The following is a 19780-nucleotide window of genomic DNA, read 5'->3' on the forward strand; positions in this document are numbered from 1 at the left end:
GAAAATTCCCCCTAGTAGCAGTCAGAGACTCATGCTGAAAAAAGACCGAAGAATGTGTTCCCGTAAATTATCCCATCTTCCTAAATGAACTCCTGTAGCTGGGAGCTACAACATTGAGTGAAAAAAAGGCAATTTATAGTCAACGTGTTTGCTACTATAGAGTCAGATGTAAGTGGTAAGAGAGAAACTGATTGCTGCTTTTAAACCTTAAAGTCATAAGAGATTTCATGTACCTGGTGAATATTAGATTGATTTCCAGAGTTCCCTCCTTTTACCCATGCTGATATTCAAAGAAACTTTTTGGACTGTTTCTTGGATGGATGTCTCTACCTGCAGCACCATTAAAGGAGATGTAACCTACATCAAGAGAGGTTTTATTTCTTGTTTTGTTTCTCTAACGAAGTGTAAACTCCAGTTCTCCACAGAGCCAAATCCAATTCCAAAGGACTTCTAGCTGCATGACACTTGCATGAACTGGATTTTCATTTTCTTGGCCTGGCCTATGCATATGTATAGTCCTATCCTTGATCTCCCTGAGTTGGAGTTTTCATCCTTTCCTTCTCTCTTTGTATCTTTTTCTGTGTCTCCTCCTGTGCAAGACTGGTCTCTGCAGAGCTGGTTCTCTCTGCTGTGGTTCTCTGCAGGTGTTTCTTCTGCTCTTCCTCAGTCAGAATTGAACAGGCTGTTTGGTTGTGTTGGGATGTTTTTTCTCAGACCATGATCATTCTTCAGCATCCTCCTTGCTGACCTGCCAGCCTTCTTACCAGGACACCAGGAAAGCAACACAGATAGTCATAGCCCTTCCTTAGCCACCCTGCCTGGTACCCTGGGTGGGGATTTTATCCTGGGAGGGCTGGGAGAGGTGCCCCACTGTCTGCTCAAGGCTCCTTGGAAAGACCCAAGGTTTTAGCTAATACACGGATTGATGACCGTGAATCTATTTTCAGAAGTGTTCTGCAGCCTCAGCATCCTACTCTTGTGGTTAATAAGTATATTTAGCAAGATCAGACACTGCCTCAAAATACTCCTGCAGCAGATTCCTCCTGCTTGGACAGCAGCACTGCTGCTTGGCCAGAGTTTGCTGGATGCAGTTCATGAATGGAAATGGATTTAGGGGCTGGTTTTTTGTTGGGTCCAACCTAATACCTTTGTCAGTGATTTAGAAGGGAGTGCAAATGGTGATGTTATTGATTTTTATACTTGATGCCAGAATGGGAGGCCTTATCCTTATTGACAAGGGCAAAGAAACACCCCAAGGGGACCTAGAGTGTATCAACAGAGGGAACTGTAAAACAGGAACAGGACAATAGGTAGTAGGTTTTCCCTTTGTCTAGGGGAGAACCTGGAACATGAAAGACTGAGGAGTAATTTGGAATAGATAAAAGTCTGAAATGGGCTTGGAGGTGACCACAAATCAGTAGTAAGTTTCAGTGTGATGTGTTGTGAAGGAAGGATTTGCCATATGGCAAATAATCCTCAAGGAATTATCACAGACCGTGGCCGACAGGCCTTTCTACTGCTGTGGATGGCTCTGAGGGTCTGTGTCCCCCAGGAGCTGCTCCTCAGCACTGAGGGAAGCTCAGGGGTGGGAGGGGATGCTGGATTCTTTTGGAAAAAAGCCCCAATTTTAAAATCAATTGAAATTGTTTATAATTTTCTGCCAAACAGGATGACTCATTCTGGCAGTCTGCCCTCTCCACCCTCCCCTTCAGACAAACAAACAAAGCCAATAAGTTGCAAAAAATAAAATAATCAGACAAGATAGCAATTCACAGTTTTCCTCTTGGTGTATTCAAAACAAAGGGCTTAATTTATTTTTTTTTTAAGGACATCATTTCAGAGCTGGAGTGAATGACCATAACTTGAAAAAATGAGGTAAAAATAACTCTGAAAATAAAATGCTTCATTTTGAGTTAAAGAAACATTTTGTTCAGTGAGACGCACAAAGCATTCATTTTTGGGCCAACATGAAATTATATTTTTTTCTAGCCATCTCTTGGTTGAGGCAGTGAACCAAGAAGTCAATTATTCACAGAGCTGTAGCAAGATTAAGGTAAGGATGGAAAGCAGAGCTGAAATGAGAAACTGAGGGAGAAAACTTGGGATTGAATGTCCAAGTGAACCTTTATTCCTCCAAGTGAAACGTCGTATTCAATGTTATAAATTTCTGGACCCTTTGCCTGAGAGAGTGAGGTGCCCCCCAGAAGATGAAACCAGCAGTATCCTTGTGGCATCTGTGGGTCCCCAGCAGCCAGGGAGCAGCAGAGCAGGGTGGTGAGGTGGGTTGGTGTGACCTGAGAGGTGTCCTGCACCCATTGGGGTGTAGGGGCCACACCATGGTGCTCCTGGTGTCGTCCTGGGTACGAGTCCTCACCCCACCCATTGCTGTAAATGCAGCATCATCTGGGGAGGGAAAAAAAACAGAAGGAAAAAAGTAAGATTCTTCTGCCAAGAAGCTGCCATGAGCTCTGCAGAGTGTGACTTTGGGCAGGATGAGCAGAGTGCTGCCTGCACATTGCTCAGCTGAGGAAGAGCTGCTGCTTGGCTCTGGGGTCTGGGTGCACGTCTCGGCCGGGCAGGTGGGAGCAGCGGGGGAGCCGGCAGTGGTGACTGGATGGAGGGCTCAGGAGAGGCTCCTCTTGCAGGTTGAAAATGCTGGACACAGCTCTCCTCAAGCACGCAGCACTAGTGCAAACACCCTGACTATGCTTTTTGGCTTGGGCTTTTTTTGCACTGCCTTTTTTTTTTTTTTCTTTTCCTTTTCTTTTTGTTGGCTTTTTTTTTTTTTTTTTCTTCCTTCTTTTTCCTCCAGAAGTGCTGAGACCTCAGCACACAGACATCCTAAGCAAATAATCCTTACAACACAGGCAAGAGAAAAAATCTTATTTCCTTTTTTTTCCGGTGGCAGAATCGAGGCAGTGGGATGGCAGGATTTGCCCAACAGCATGGTAAGAGTTGGGAGGCAGGGCTGCACTCGCGGCTGCACAAGTTTGACTCCCGCTCCTTTGCAGAGAGAAGAGCGGCTGCGGTGCAGCATGAAGATGCATGAGCTAGTTTTAAACGAGCCAGCTGGGATCTGCCGCGGCTGGCTGTGGCAGCTCGGTGCCTGCTGTGTTGATTTAGCCGTAGAGCAGTGGACAGGAGGGATGCAGGGAGAGGAGTGAGTGGGCAGGGGCGTGCGGTGCTGGAGATGGAGAGGAAGGAACGAGCAAGTTCCTGCACGAACTGCGGGATGCAGAGAGCAACTGAGGGACCTTCCCTGGCTGCGGTCCCCTGCGCACCTCCTTGCACCACTCTCGGCATCCCTTTGCTTTCTCTAACGCTGGCCATTATCCATCAGCAGAGGTAATGAGCTGGAGCGCAGGAAGCATTGTATCGGGGCTGAGCATGCGAGCCCCGCACAAAAGAGTTTACGGGGGGTAACGTTTTTATTATTCCAGCTTATGACGAACCATTCTGCGTTTCGAGCACTTCTTTGCTATTAAATAATTAATAATTAACCTCCAAAGGCCGTTTGAAGACTGGTGTGGTGATGCCTGGTAATAAATTTTGTTTAACTTCTCTTTTTCCCCATCCTAATTTATTCCAGGGTTTTGCAACGGGGAGCGAAAGTTTCGCATGGTCAGGGTAGTTTGGTTTTATAAATGAGTTATTGATTTTTATTTTCACTTTTGTTTCCCTCCGTGGGGTCAGCGGTGCTTCCCGCTTTGTTCTTAGCGTTGCCGGGGCTCCTGGGTTTGATTGAGCCCGGCACAGCCCCGCACACCCCGCACAGCCCTGGCAGCCTCGCATAGACCCGCATAGACCCGCACAGCCCCGGGATCCCCGCACAGCCCCGCACAGCCCCGGCAGCCTCGCATAGACCCGCATAGACCGGCACAGCCCCGCACAGCCCGCCCGTGGATGCTTCGCCTGCCGCGTTCCTCGCTATGGGACCGCGCTGTGTGCGGGGAGGGGGGACACGCTGCATCGGTGAAACGCCGGCAGCTATTTCAGGAAGCCGTGAAAGTCTCCTCCTTCTTATGTAAATAAAGATGACAGCTCGGAGCGGCGGTGCCGCGGCGGGAGGCGCGGGGGTGGGCGGGGGCAGCGGCGTCCCGCGTGGGCCGGGGACTGCGGAGCGCAGCCGGAGCCGGAGCCGGGCGGGGGCCGCGCCGACATGGGGGGGCAGGTGACGAGAAACCTGCTCTACGGTAAGGACCGGCCGCCGTCACCGCGGGAGGCGGCTGGGAAAGGGCCGGCGCGGGATGCCGGGGATGCGGGCTGTGCCCGGCTCGTCCTCCCGGAGCATCCCGCTGGGAGGAAGCTCGGGCTGGGATGGGGCTCCTCTGGCTGCAGCACGGGGATGAGGTGTAGATACCTGCCCAGGCAGCGCTGACGGGCTTGCTGTGAGGTGTCAGGGTGGAAGGAAAAGTAACCGTGTCCGTGTGTGTCTGTCTGACAGCCCCACCGGGAAACACCAGCCCATGGGCGAGGTTATTGCCAGCGGGCTCGCAGAGCAGTCACCTTATTTCTCCTTTCCACCAGCAGTTTCTTAGCTGAATTGGTAAGGTTTGGAATGGATGTTGGTGTGAATTGACCAAGCCGAGCTTTTGAGCGAAGCCCTGTCCCTGGGCTCGTTGGGTGATGTACAGCGGGGCGAGGGAGGAGCTGGAGGGGGACTGGGATACCCTGCACAGGCCAGCGTTAAAACAGAGTGTGAGCCCTGCACACCGTGCCATAGTAGACATGCCCCTGCCTGCACAAATCTCGTGCAATAAATACTTCTGTGAGGATATTGAAATGTTCTGTTATGGGTTTGGACGCAGTAAATGTGCTACGTGCTCAGTGAGGTGTGAATGGGGTTTTCAGAGGCTCTTCCTTGTCACAATAGTAAACATAGATATGAAAGACACAGGTAAAGTGCTGCATAGGTTTGGAATGTCTCATATCCTTTCTTTGAATAGAGATGCATGAGGTATATACATTTACACTGTGAATATTCATATTACAGCCTTGATTCTTCTCATATTTTCTGCCAAATCCAAACCCTATAGTTTAAGGAACAAATGGACATAGTTAGGAAATAGATGACTCTCCCCAAAAATATTTAGCAAGATGATAAAGATTTTTTTTGTTTGTTCATTGTGTTCTGAAGTTTCTGTGGCCTGACCTTATTTCTTATTTAACCTCATGATATGCATGCAGTATGCAGAATAATTGTACCGCTGGGTCACCAAGAAAAAAACCACCAAAAAAAGAGCTCTGTCTGTCGTCTTGTGATTGTAAGTGCCTTTTCCCCTTTTGAAGCATTATTTGAACAAATTAAAGCAGAAAGTCAGTGAAAGAATAAAATATATATATATTTCCTGTATGTGCCAGGGGCTTGGCATTCCTGTTGGGGCCTTCTCCTGCCTGCAGCTGGCAGTGCACTGCACAGTAATCTTGCAACTTCTGCCTTTCAGCGATTCTACTCCAGCAAGCATGCTTCTCTTTAATTTTTATTTGTTGGGAGATGGAGACTAATGAGGTGATGTGGGTAATTAACTCAAATTTTCCTCTTTAAACAGAGCGGCTACAGGCTGTGTCATATACAGAGGTGATGCACTGCTCTGTTCAGCACAGTGATACTTGAAAAAAACACAGGGATTATATTAAAAAAAAAATATCGTGCTTCAAAGGCACATTTAACAAAAATAGACTACATCTGCACTTGTGGTTTGTCTGTGGCTACTGTTCTTCCAGTTCCATCTTTCTGTTGAATATTTGTGTTTCAGATGTGTCTCAAAATAGCTGAGGAAAGAGAGCAGAAACTGTATCCATTTCTCGTAAATTTAATTGAAAGTGAATGTAGGGATACTGAAAATGGTTGTATTGATAGCCTTGAGATTGACAATCTTTGTTTTAGATATCACAGGTAATTAACCAATGTCCTCTGGACATTTCTGGTGACCTCTCTGTGTTGCAAGAATGAGCTGGGATTTTCACAAGCACCTAACTGCTCACTGAAAATTAGCTCAGGTGGGGAGATGCTGCTCATGCTCTGCTGAGCTGGCCCTGGGGAGGCAGCAGGTTTCCCTGAGACCTGTGCCCAGAGCTGGATGCCGGGTCCTGCCTCTGCCTGGTCACACTCTGACCTTGCCAGGGTCATACATGTAAATTGAGATACAAACTCCTGAAATGGCTCCTGAGGGAGGCTCCCTGTCAAAAGCACCATAAAATCAGGTTTTTGGTTTAAAAAACTGTGGGCGCTCTGATATAAGAACAGAGGTTGGTTGTTGGCTGACAGCCAGCAGTGTGCCCAGACTAATGCCATCCTGGCCTTTATCTGCAATAGTGTGGCCAGCAGGAGCAGGGCAGGGATTGTCCCCCTGTGCTAGGCACTGGCAAGGCTCCTTCTTGAGTTCTGTATCCAGTTCTGGGCCCCTCAGTCCAGGAAGGACATTGAGGTAATCAAGGGAGTCCAGAGAAGGGCCACAGAGCTATTGAAGGGTCTGAAGACTAAATCGTTTGAGGAGCAGCTGAGGGAGCTGGGGTTGTTTATCCTGGAACAAAGGAGGCTCAGGGAAAACCTTATCACTCTCTACAACTGCCTGAAAGGAGGTTGTAGAGAGGTGGGGGTCAGACTGTTCTCCCAAGTAGCAAGGGATAAGGACGAGAGGAAATGATCTCAAGTTGTGCCAGGAGAGATTTTGATTGGATACTAAAAAAATTTCTTCTTTGAAAGGGCCGTCAGGCATTGTAACAAGCTGCCCAGGGAAATGATGGAATCACTGCCCATGGAAGTGTTCAAAAACTGTGTCAATGTGGTGCTTAGGGACAAGGTTTAGTGGTGAACTTGGCAGGGCTGGTTAGGAGTTGGTCTTGGTTATCTTAGAGATCTTTTCCAGTCTTAATGATTCTGTGATTCTAGGTTTACAGTAGTCAAGTGCAACCACACACAGACCATCATAAAGAACACCTGGCATCATTTTACCCCCTTTTACTTACAAGTCTGCTTTCAAACAGCAAATATACACAGCAACCCTGTTGGATAGAGGAGACTCGGCATCCTTTGGCTCAGGTAAAGCCACGAGTGGGTGGCATGTCATGTGCAGGGTTGCATGGCTATGGTGGTGACTCTGGCTGTCCCTGGACCTTCACTGATGCTTGGATTTTCTGAGTGAAGTCCTGCAAGCCAGTGCTGCTGATCCTCTTTGAGCCATAGTGTGAGGTACACACAGGCTCACATATACAGGCATCTCCCTGGGTGAAAATGCTGCTTTCCCATTAAAACATGGCTGCAGAGCCATTCTTATCTGCCCTGATGGTGGAGTTGGTAGGTGCTGAATAGGCCCTGAGTTACCTGAAGGAAAGTTTCCCACCTGATGGACTGGGAGGAAAAATAAGTCACTAAAGCACCAGCTACCTGAGTTTCCTAAGAGAGGTCCTCTTCTGACTTTATTCTCCACTACCAAACCCACCCCAGTGGCTTGTACCATGAGAAACATCACCTTTGTTTTTGAAAGGAGTCATCTGATGGCTTGAGATCTTTGGTCATGGGACTATTCTGTGTGCAGTGCTAAAACCCACTCAGGCAGCCTCCATCTGTGTCCCTTCGCCGGGCACTGTGACTGTCTCTGTTCCTCTTTCCCATTTCCTCTTGATTTCCCACCACCCTCTGTAGGAGTCCTTGTGATGTTTTCCAGAGCAGTCTATACTGTAAGAAGAAAAGTTGAAATAGGAGGTTCAAAGGTAACACGACCTTGATAGGCAGGATGTTTACTTGCTATTTAAGATGTAATATCTATATATGCAGCACTTAACACTATTTTAAACAGGAAATGTTGATCTGGTTCCTTGGCATTCACAGAAAGCTGGTTTCTACAAGAATGACTGTATACTACAGTATTCCTATAGCAGAGTCAGGGTTTATTAAAGAATTAGATTAAACTACTTGCTAGATAATCATGCTTGAAAGAAATGTCTAATAGATGCATATGTCATAATACCTGTGTTCTTCTTATGTGTTTGTTAAAACTTTCATCTGCTGCAGTAGTTTTTCATGCTTCCTTATGGCCATGAGTGAGCTGCTATTTGTAGAAGATCCTATTCTTGATTTTAGGGGCCAAATCTAGGAGATTCAGTCTAAGGAAAAAAATCCCCAAACACCTGGGTGCTTTTTATGTCTCTTTCACTAAGAACGAAGTGATCACAAAGTGATGGTTTAGCCAAGGAAGCTGCTGCCCTGTGTGGGAGAGGGATTCAGTGTATGTAGGAGTGCAGAGGTTAGTGATGACACGTACACATCATTTCAGAGGGCTTTTGACCAACTAGAGTGTACACTGTGGGTTAGTCCACGTGTAGGGGATATGGGAGTCTGCATATCTGCACATTTGCTCAATAACTGTCCCTACTACCACTTGTAATTATAAGTCAATCATTAATTGCAGAGCTCTGTTTCACTTTCACTTTAATTATGCCACTGGCATTCATCAGAGTTTTGCTGTGGAATCATTTTTGCAAGAAGCAGGGGAAAAGGTATCTTGTGCCACGTTTTTCAAACTGTAATTGTATGGCAAAGATGTAATTGCAAAGAAGTGCCAAGTGAGAGTATGTCTGGTTTTAAGCCCGGGAGGTGGTGCTGATTGACAGGTGTGATTTTCAGTTGGAATGGCTGAGTTTTAAAGCTGCTTGTGGAAGGTGCTCTTTAAGTTGTGAATACAATATAAATAATACCTCGTGTGTCTTTGTGTGGTGTGTACAGAGGATCACAAAGGTGTTATGCATGATCAGATTTATACCACCCATATGTAGGTCTGGTGAGCAATGCAGCCACATCTGTGTGCCGCAAAATGGAAGGAAAGAGGAATTAGGTTATAGCAGGGCTTCATCCACACTGCATGGCAATAGGCTTTTGGGTGGCTGTCTAGATTCATTTCCCATTTCATCGGAATTCATTTTCAATGGACTTTCCTTCCTGGCTGGTCATTTATTCCTGTACAAAAGAGTGTGATGCCCTGACATGATCCTTCCTTCACATTTGCTTCTCCTGGAAAACAATTTCCAGGTCTTATTTACTCATGTTGGTGGGAGATCCAGGACATTCGGGTGCTGTGTGGAAGCCTCAGCCCCCATGACAGCTGCTGAGCAGTGGCTGAAGGGCTTTGGGGAAGAGCAGAGGGTGGAGGCCATTTCCTTAATGAAAAATGGCTATGATATGCAACTTCTTTCAGTCTGACTTTGCACTATAGAGCTCTATTTTTCTCTTTCTCTGAATTCCTTGTAGAGTGGTAAATGGTGTATCTATATGCACGTGCTGAAATCAGCCCCACGCTTCGTTTCTCGCTGTCTGTTCATTGCCTGTGCTGCAATAACCATTATAATTACCGCAATTTACCCTTGCAGTCAATATCACTAAACAGCATTGTTCTCTAACTCGCATGCATATTCTAATTTAATAATTTCCATCTTCTTACACCTAATTAAAACTGCCAATATCCCAGAAGAAATATGAAACAGCAGCACCAAAAAAAACCCCAACAACTACAACACCAACTGCTAGTGAGACTTCTGTGCAAATTAGTGTTGATTTATATTCTAATAATCTCTGAGTTATTGCTTAGATTTTGGGATAACTTGTTATTTGATAGAGTGACTGGTGATGATATCAGACTCACTAAGGGATGAACATCTCCTGCATCCTTCAGACAGTTGCTTGTTGAGAACTAATGCAGGACTGAGTAGAAAAGGTTATTTCTAAACTCCCTCTGCTTTCAGCACAATTGCTGTATAGCCCTGGAAGCAAAAGAGTCTCTGTGTATGAGGAATTAATCCTGTTCAGGACTGGATTAACTGGTGCAGAAGTCCTTGGGCAGGGTGCCAAAATAGTGTTGGCATTTGCTGAAAGTGGAACTTCCAGAGATTATTTCGGTGTGTGCTGCTGACTTGTGTGTCACCTGCCAGTGCCCCAAGGTGACCGATAATAGAGCGTTATCAGGTGCTGACAACACTTCTGACAGGAAGTGTAGGATCCCTCTATCTGGAGATTTTATGGGTAACCATGTTAATACTTGAAAACTTATTTATTTATTTATTATGAAAAGCAAATGAGTTTTTTATTAGCTGTGGCAGTTTTTGAATGTAGGGATCTTGCTCCAATGGTGAAAGCAAAGACCATTGCTGTTCTCATTTTGTCCTTTGCTTTCTTGGCATTTTCTCATTAACTTTTCTGTCAGCTTTGATGCTCTGTTCTGGTGGGACCTCAGGACTGAATGTTGTTTGTCAGATTTTGTTGTCTTACTTGTTTCCTCTTGGACTGCTCCTTTCCCTCGTCTGTGTGAGTGCATTCTTAGCTCTGATCCTTCTTCACCTCTTCCTTACTTCTCCTGTTTTCTTAAGATTATGGCTGATATATTCATCTATCATTCAATTAGTTTAGAGGCAGCAGGTGTCTCTTCAGAAATGTTTGTAGGATCTACTGACATGTTCCAGGAAATCATTTGCATACTTATCAAAGCAAGTACTCTCACAGCCTGAAAATTCGTATTGTTAATAGATATAGTATTTTACTAAATAAATATGATTTCCATTGCAGACATTAACAGGAATTAAGAAGAGGTTTTCTCTATACATGTAATCTCAAAACTGATATGGCTGCTTTAGTTTCACTAAAGGATTTTGCAATAATGATATCTATATGTGCAAAGAGTTGCATCAAGAACAGTCTGAAAAATTAACCCTAAAGGAAAGGGAATTTCCCGTAAAGTGAAAGCAAACCAAAGGGTGGAATTAATGTTTGCTCTCAGGAGTTGTCAGGGATCAGTGATGAAACAGCTGGGTGCTGACCTGTATGAGTATGGCTGTGAGTCACAAGCCTTGCAGTGCACGTGTCCATGGTCAGTGCACGTGCTTCAGCCCTGCGGGTCCCTGGGCTTTGCTCTGGGGTTGGTCCCTATGATCCTTGTCCTTTCATTTTTCTTTTTGCCTATTCCCCTCTAAATCAATGTTTTACTTTGAAAATGTATTGCTCTGAGTCCAAAATGAGTCAGAACCACCTTCTCTGTAGCTCTTGTCGAGTTACTCTCACCAGTATTTTTGCGGCTTGACTCTGTCCTTCATTGTCTCTTGAAGAAACTTTGTAATTCATTGGCATAAAAAATAACATTTAAGATGACTGCAGTTGATGGTGCTGGGGAGAGGAGTGCATTGGTTTTTCTGTGGTTTACCATGGGCCCACTAGCTGGAATGGGGTGGGCTCAGTGTGAGACATGATGATTGATCGGATGCATGAGCATGATTTCCTCATTAGACTCATTGATACCACTTTTGTTTTAAAGAAGAAGGGAAATAGTAAAATGGTCATATAATAAAAGCTGTATACATTCATGAACATGGTACAGTGTGCTCCCTGATTACTTCTCCCCCAACAGCCAACATCAGCAGAAATTTGAAGTTCTTGCCCTCTCCATCAAGTTAAAATAACTTTTTTCATGAGGAATCTTTGTGTTAAATCAAGGGCCCTTGCTCTGAAAATCAGCTTCTTTTTGTGGTTCAGTTGACATCTCTTTCTGCCTGTACCAGTAAACACATCCTAGTACAGAGAGGGAACATGGAGGGGTCAAGTAACACTCATATCCATGGTATGGCTTTGCCACATCATGTACCTCACAGGGTGGTTCTGCACAGAGGCTGTGTGATGCAGCTCCATAACAGGTTACCTTCCCAGACATGCTGGGTGAGCTCCCAGGGCTCAGCAACTTGCTCACATGAGACTTTGATGAAGTCTGGAAAACAGAAAAGGACCCAACACTTGTCCCAGGGAGGATGGATGTGACTTCTCTGTAAAGTTTGCCTGAACAGCAGAGGCTGATCCCATCTTTGACTTTAACAAGAAAGTTCCCACAAGTTACTTGCAGATGGCTCAGCGTGACTCTAAAAATGCTGGTTTAGTCTTGCTTCTGGTAAAGTCTTTGGGCTACTTGCTGTGATTTCATGAAACTTTTTCTGGCTGATACTGCCAGATTTTCTCTGTGATAGGGCCTGCTGTGCAGCCACATGGCGCTGTGTGGATACAACACTGGAAGTTTTTGGCCAATAGACTTTGTCAGTAAAAGCAGGACCTGCTGTGAGATACTGGGGCGGGACTGAAATTCTGTTTTTCAAGAAACTCTGAGGCTTGTGGCCTGGCTTAAGCAGAGCCCAGGCAGTGCCTATTGAACCAGGAGGGAGTTTGAAGGAAACATGTGCCTGTGTTTGAGTTGTGCCTTGGCAGGCCTGGGAATTGGTTGTGGGATTTTTGACTCGGACTCTTGCCTGTTTGTCAGTTCCCTGCAGTGCTCCCTAGCAACTGAGCCCTTAGCTTGCTTTATGAAGTTCAAGTGATCCTCAGGCTACTGCAAGTCCCAGACCTGTGTTATCAGCCCGAGGGAAGCTGCACAGCCTTGAGAAAAGTGGATGGGTTTGATCCTGGGAGAGCTTTCCACTTGTGGAGAGGAGGTTTCTACCTACAAAGCAGGGATGGGAAGGTGCTGTGCAGAGCCCCGGGGCAATGCTGTCCCCTGTTTGCAAGAGTAGAGGGGGATTTGAGCCATAAACCACATCGTGGCACACAAAGAAGCCATTTTAATTTCAGTCTCTGCTGGAAGCACCTCATGGAAAAGAAAATGTGATTGGTATGAAAAGAAATGTTTACGTTTCTAGGAGCAGAGACCTCCCAAATAATTAGTATCACTTGACAAACTGCTGTTTAAAATGCAAGTGGTTTAAGTGCTGCAGCTCAACAGGCATTTGTCAGAGCTCTGGCGTAAATGCGATCCCTGCTCTGGGTTGGTTCCTGCTGTAAAGAGGATTTCTGGTGAACATCTTTTGCTTAAGGAAAATTTCTCCATGGTTTTATCTTTTCTTTGGTTGGAAAACCTAAATGTTAGAAAATGGACAAATGGCAGAGTTGGTGGCAAGAGTGTTTCGGATACTGTTTTGGAATGAAATAAATCCTGGATTTTATTTTCTGTTCAGTAGACCAGGCTTTTGGTCAGAAGAAAGATAGAAGTGTTTCATTTTCTTTAGCTTTTGGAAGAAGGAGAGTAAAGGAAAGGCTTTTGGGTGAGAGTTTTGAAAGCTACAGCTTCATCTCTGATCTCTCATCTCTAATATTCACTGATTCAACTAAAAGTACTTTAAATAAAACCTTACTTTTCTCTAGGGCTGTTTGAAGACATAAGGATTGTTAAGAATTGGTATTTTCCAAAGGTTAAAAAAGTGGCAGCTTATAAAGAGACTGAAATAAAAAAGAAAAAGTTAAAAAAAAAGTGTCTCTGGAAGATGGAAATGTATGGGTGCCTATAATGTACTGAAGTATTCCAGATCAAAATGACGTCTGTCTTGGCACACCAAATAGAATCAGATTATCAAATATAAAATAGAGCTTTAAGAATCTAATTAGTTTTACAAAGTCATCATTGATGATATGAATTTCTTGCAACTTGCAAAAGAAGAATTGCTTAATTTATTTTCCCATTATCTTAAACTAGTTCAATGCCACCCTCTGTTTTTTCATCTCTGAAGGGTAAGAGACTATCATTTGTGCTGCTTTCTTGTTTTATGATTCTGAGTGAAGCTATGTACTTAGAAGGAGTGCAAGATTGGGAGTCCTGATGGGTGCTGGTCCCATACAGATCTCACATGGATCTGGAGCTACAGCATGGTAGGAGTTGCTCTTCTTCTTCTCTTAATCTCTCTGCACATCAGTGGCTTTGCAAAATTGGCCATGCTTGATCAAGAAGCATGACTGTGACAAGGTTCCTGGGCAAACCTGTCTCCTTTCTGACCAGCCCATGGCATTATTGCTTGAGCAAAGGTGGGTGATTCAATGTCTTGATATTGTCTCTCTATCTCAACACTTGGATTTTGGATGGTTGCTGACTGTAAAATGATCTTACTCTCTTTGGCCTGTGCTATTCTGTGCATGACTTCTAGCTTAGGTAGGAAAGTGGGCAGTGCTGTCTTTGGGATGCTACAAAGAATATGGCATCATGATAGAAATTAATTCCTGAAAATGGAGATTGCAGTTCCTGCGTCTTTCCTACACAGGTGTGCAATGGCATTTATCAAACAAAAGATAAAACACTCAGGCTATCTGTGCCAATGAAAGGATAAAATTCAGAGAAATATCCTACAAATGTACTACAGAGAGATTTGAAAGAGTGCTAAAGTCGTTCACCACGTTTGTTAGAGCTGACTGCAGCTCTCACAGTGCTCTTCACCAGAGATCCTGTAACCTTACCCATTTTGCTAGGAAATGTTTCTATCCTGTTAGTTGCAAAGTGGTTACCTGCCCTCTCTTTACCCACTCATGAGTTATCCCACAGAGACCTTTCTGCTCTGAGCCCTCATACAGCAAAGCTGTTCCCTGGGGACTTCAGGTCCTGCCTCATCCCAAGCTGATTGCAGCTTCAGACTGACCAGTGTACAAACAACTACTTGGAGATTCAGAAGCTCTTTAGCATTTTATAACTGGAATGTTTTGAGATTTATTTTCTATAGATATATATATGTGAATACGCACTTTCCATCTTCTCTTAATGCTGTGCTTTGGAAAATCCATGCTTTAACCCTTGTGGACAGACTTTATCATTTTTGTCTTTAGTGGTGTGGCAGAAGCAGTAATTTTGTGATACACACATGGCTGGTATTGCTGGCTCAGTTAGTGCAGAATGGGGTGTGCAGTACTGTGAGCAACTGTAATAAAGTGTAAATATGGGCAAATTACCCTTTAATAACTTCATTATTCCAGAGTTTTAGAAATGTACCTCTGGGGAAAAAAAATACAGGTTGATAGTGGTTTGGGATTTGTAACTTCAGTTTGATAACAAATATTTTGTGTTTTTCCTCTGTCTATTTACAGCAGTAGGTTCAGATTCTGAATTGAGATCTGCTTTAGGTGCAGAAAACTAATCAGGGAAATGCTTCATGGCCCAGAGGTCTGGATTTGCAGGCTCCTGTTCAACAGCTGCATCTCTCTGTGCTGTCAGGAAGGAGCATCTGTCAGGGATGCACTGCGGTCCTTATTACATTATTATTTAGTGCTGTGGCTTAGAAAAACAGGAGCATTTATGTACTAAAAAAAAAAAAAAAAAAAAAGGAAAAAAAAAAGAAAAAAAGCAAACCTTAAACCCCGTAAAAATAATTAAAGCTCCACTGATCTTTCTTACCAGAAGAAATGCCCCTTATCTGAACATTGACTAAAGGATGTTACACTTTTTTTTAAAGCTAAAAAAAGCAAGGAAAATGGATGGATGAGTTGGTCTCCACATTTAATTGTTCTTTGCTTTTCTGAAATAGTGTGTGTGTCTTTCCACCAAGAGAATAAAGTCCCCTGAGCCCTTTAGGTTTGTTTCCAGTTCCCACGTGATCTTCAAGGCAGTCACACTATGAATGTGGCTTCATCAGGAACAATGCTCTGACTAGTGTGGAATCAAATTTCTTCCTCTTTTCAATTCACTCTTATCAATACATCAATATGCAAAAATGTCCCTCTGCATGAATTGTAAAATAGTGCATTGTTCCTATTCCAAGCTAGATTGCTTTTCTAGCCCATTTCTCTTCCTTCAGCTATTTAGAAATGCACTCATCTTCATGATGACTTTCTTTCATCTTCATGATGTTCCTCCTGTGCCACCTGCTGTATATTGCCCAGCTTCAGTAGGTGGTAACTGGTCATCTGTGTCAGGAAAGGTCATGCAAGTAAATCTGCAGCAGTATAAAATTGATGAAAACTATCGGGAAGTATTTTCCTGTTTGTACATACTGATGTTAAATTTCAAAGCCGGGGTGGCAGAACTTCCTTGGTGTGTTCTCACAGGAAATATTTGGGCACCTCCTCTACAGAACAACTTGATGGGTTGACTCTGTTACCCGAGTCATTAGAAAATAATCATGAAGGTTTGAGGGGGTTCTATGAGGGCTTACAATGAAAGGGCTTGGAGCTTCTAATTTGAAATGTATTTTTGCCTATGCAAATCAGAGAGGACTAGAACTAACTTCCATGTGCTGTTGTGATGACAGAAGAGGTGTGGAGTCATCTCCTGCAGTCCTCTGAGGCAAGGAATAGCACTGGCCATGAAGCAGATTCATTAAAATAACAGAAAATCAGATAAAACTAATGCTTGATTACAAAGTTATGTTCCTCTTATTCCTATTTCTTTTCTTATATGCAACCTGTAAACAGTTCTGGGCAAGACCCATCTCTCTGTCTTTGGGAGATTCAGCATGAGGTGGTGGCAAGCAGGTAGGATGACTTCTAAAGAAATAAAACAGCTCTATGTGCTGTTGTCCTCAGGCAAGAAGGATTCAACACCCTTGGTCTTCTACTGGCTGACCTGTGGCACCAAATGCTAAGGAAAGCGAGTTCCTGTATGGACTGTTCCAGCAGCTGTTTATAGCAAAATGCGAAGTGATAACTTCATGGGTCTGGCGTGGGAATTGCTAGGAAGGATGGTGGAACAGTATTCACACTCCTTCCTTGAATAAGCACCAGAGATACTGTTTATTTTTGTTAAAATAAACTGTAACTTTATGGCTGGTGGAGTTTCATGTTTTAATTCAGTGGTCCAAGTTCAAGTTCTGGTCTGCTAAAGAAACAGAGTTATTTACTGGTAAAGGGTGTTGAAACTGGTGCAAGCCATGTGCTGCAGAGCCAGATGAGAGTGGGAAAGTCAGTAATTTAGATTCCACTTATGACTGTGGTACAGAAAGTGCAGATTAATGAAGGAATGTGTGCATAGAGGGCCAAATTCTTGCGTAAAGGGAGAAATGTTGCCCTTTCTCCTGGTTTTGCCTCAGCAGTACTTATATTATTTGCCTGGAAAAAAAATTAAAATTAATGGGGTAGCGGTTAACACTTCTAATGCTACTGGAGTCCTCCCTGGTCTGGGCAAAAGTTCTTGTTTATAATTTCTATTTGTGCATCAAAGTTGCTGGAGAGCAGGGCTGGTGCCCTGCCCTGGGCTGGGAGCTTTACATCTGGGCCCCTGTGCTGGCTCTGCCAGGTGCACTGGGAGTTTAAGATGCTGATGGTGGGAGTCAGGCATGGAGCTCTGTGCTTTCATCCCAGCAATGTACCTAAAAAAATGCCATTTTGATGACAAACTTTTGCCTCATTTAGTACCCAGTGCAAGTTACTTTGTAGGAATATGCCTACATATTGTAGTGGTCTGCCAAAATAAATCTATCTCTTGGTGACACTGGAGAGCCTTAGTTAATCACAAGGGCCTGTTGTCCTTTAGGAGATGGGGAGTTGTTTGGGTTTTTTTAAATGAGAAGGTATGAAGCATGAGGAGAACAAACCATAATAGTTCAAGAGATTGAATTAAAAAAAAAAAAAAGGAGTAAACCTAAGTGAGAGAGAAATGTGCTGGATAAAGTCAGGCCAGTGAAGGAAAGGGATGACTTGAAAGAGAGAAGTGTCTGAGAAACTTTAATACTTGTGACAAGGGAGGAGGAGGAAGAAGGAGGAAGGGATGGCAAAGAAAGCAGAGAGAAAGGTTGTATGTATGTGAGTTTTCCTCAAGAAGAAATGCACAGAGGAAGAGAGAGTGGAAAGGAAGAATTAAAAAAAAAAGTGGCTCCTATAATCCTGAAATATTTAAGAGGATGTTAAATGTGGCCAAATAGTAAAAGTAATAGTAAATTTTGACCTGCCTGATAAGTTGCTAGCTCAAATATCCACTTACTTTAAGGATTTATTTGCTGCCAAACAGGAAATAAAGTCAGTGGAATCAATGTCTTTTGAGTCTAGTCAGTGTTGAGCAAGACTAGAGTTTCGGGTCATTTTTCCTTTGTAAGCACTTTCATATTCCATTTCACAAGAACATAAACCCTACAAACCCCCCCTGCATAAACAGCAGCCAGGTGACCCTGAGTAGCTATATATTTAAAGAACTTTATTTTAGAACTACTTTTGGACTTTTTATTGAATGTAAATCTTGGACATTTGGGTAACTGATGTGGATGAAAATAGTTTGGAGACTTTTCTGACTAACAGCAAAGAGAGCAGTGCAATTTTCTGATGCTGAAAAAGGGAATTTTCAGTTGATCATAAAGAAAGGGTGACAGTATTGCCACAGCTGCCAGTCTATGGGAAGGAGAGGACGGGGACCTGAGTCTGGGGACATCAGCACATCAACACCAGATAATTTTGGCAAAAGATCACTGCACCTCACAGGTTTAATTATGGATGGGGTAAGGAGCTGCTCCTGGCAATCATGCTCTCAAGAGACCCTGCAAGGAAAAACAGCAGAGGACTTTCAGGAGGAAGGGGGTGAAACAAGAATGGTTTGAGCACTGGTGTTTTTAAAGACTACACACAAAATGACCCAACTTTACAGTATCTTGAAGTGACTCTAAATAGATGTTTCATTTTTGAAAAAAGGCACACTTCAAGTGTAATTGTCATGCATGATAGAACTGCCTACTGAGAGTCTTTAGAAATGGCATTACAGCATAAAACTTCATGGTATGTGGTACTGAACACAATCTAAACTCTCCAGATGGGTAATAGGAGATGCTCTTCTACTGCTCTACCATTCATCCCCATGCATGCCTTTCTTGATTAGAGGTCGTCTCTGATTAGGGAGCTGTGCTAAATAAGATGTTCAGGATATGGAAGCATCCTCAGGCTGATCATCCAGGTAAGAAGCATCATTCAGATATGCTCCACAAAATGCCCAGTCTCTTTCCACTGATGAAAAGAAAAGCATCCTATTATGTTGTAAATATGCAGGGAGAGTAGCCTGATGTGAGCCTAAATTCAGCATCTTGAGTCTGGAGGAACATCTTTGATTTTACACAGATAAAACTCAAAGCAAATTCAGGTGCTTGAGTTCTGAACCACAGCTTCTTTAATTTTCTTTCCATGGCCTTGTCAGTAGGCTACACCATTTCTACCATCTTTGGATTTTGGTTCTGCAGATCCATTTGCTTGTCTCTACTGCTCTTAAGTTTGCTTTCTCCATCTCTCCATTGCTCCCACATCCTTTCTAATCCTGACAAATAAATGAAATTTAGCCTTGATAGGTTACCTCTGTTTCTGGTGAACTCTCAGTATTCAGACTTTCAAGCTATTACGCTGTAGATGGAAAATGTGCCCAGCATAGACTTTCCATTAAACTGTATTTAAATTGGAAGAGAATGCTGGCACCTCAACAAGTATTCCAGAATTAGATCCCAAAATACTGAGGCTAGCTAATCTTTTGGAAGAACAAAAACTCTTACTGATTTATATTTAGCAGAGGGAATGCATTTTAAAAACACAGCCTATATGAGGCCCCTTGAAGAAAACATCTTTTACATTGATTTGTAGTGCATGGAAATACTACACGGCCATAAAGTATTTGCACTTGGGCTCTGCTTTTGTTTCACTACTTTTTTTTTTTCTTTTTTTTCAGTATGAACTGTCATGAACTCTCAGAGAGTGGCTGCTCTGCTGACTGTGGCTGTGCAGTGAGACTGGGCTGCCTCTGGGGCAGCAGCTTTCCTGTTCATCACGGCTGTGCCCAGTGTTGCAGGAGGGGAAGGGAAGAAGCAGCAGTGCAGGCAGCACCACGGGGGCAACACCAAATTTGTGTCTGTGAGACTTTGGCTAAAAGTGGGTGCAAGGTTTGTGGTGGTACTGTATCCTGGGACCTGTGTAGAGAGGGATGAAGGGCTGCTGGCCCTAATCTCAACCCTACTCTAAGCTGAATGTTTACAATGACTACTTGGGCTTGGTTTACATGATTAAAAATTAGGAGGAATTCTGTAATGTTAAGGAAAGTGTAGCATC

The 19780-nt window shown here is 43.7% G+C and overlaps 1 protein-coding gene across 3 annotated transcripts in view; it reads left to right on the forward strand.

Annotated features, from left to right (window-relative positions):
* Nucleotides 1-3514: 3514 nt before the first annotated feature.
* The window catches only part of NEURL1 (neuralized E3 ubiquitin protein ligase 1), an 82521-nt gene continuing 66255 nt past the window's right edge, over nt 3515-19780 (forward strand). The window contains exon 1 of one of the 3 annotated variants that reach the window (XM_083866021.1): nt 3515-3539. In XM_083866021.1, coding sequence (XP_083722147.1) covers nt 3533-3539 — 7 coding nt within the window. In that variant the 5' untranslated portion in view covers nt 3515-3532. Of the gene's footprint in view, nt 3540-4104; nt 4194-19287; nt 19615-19780 lie in introns of those variants that run through there. The other 2 variants (XM_083866020.1, XM_083866022.1) reach the window with 2 other exon arrangements.

Source organism: Zosterops lateralis (genome assembly GCF_965231275.1).
Source record: "Zosterops lateralis genome assembly, chromosome: 8".
Lineage (NCBI taxonomy): Eukaryota > Metazoa > Chordata > Aves > Passeriformes > Zosteropidae > Zosterops > Zosterops lateralis.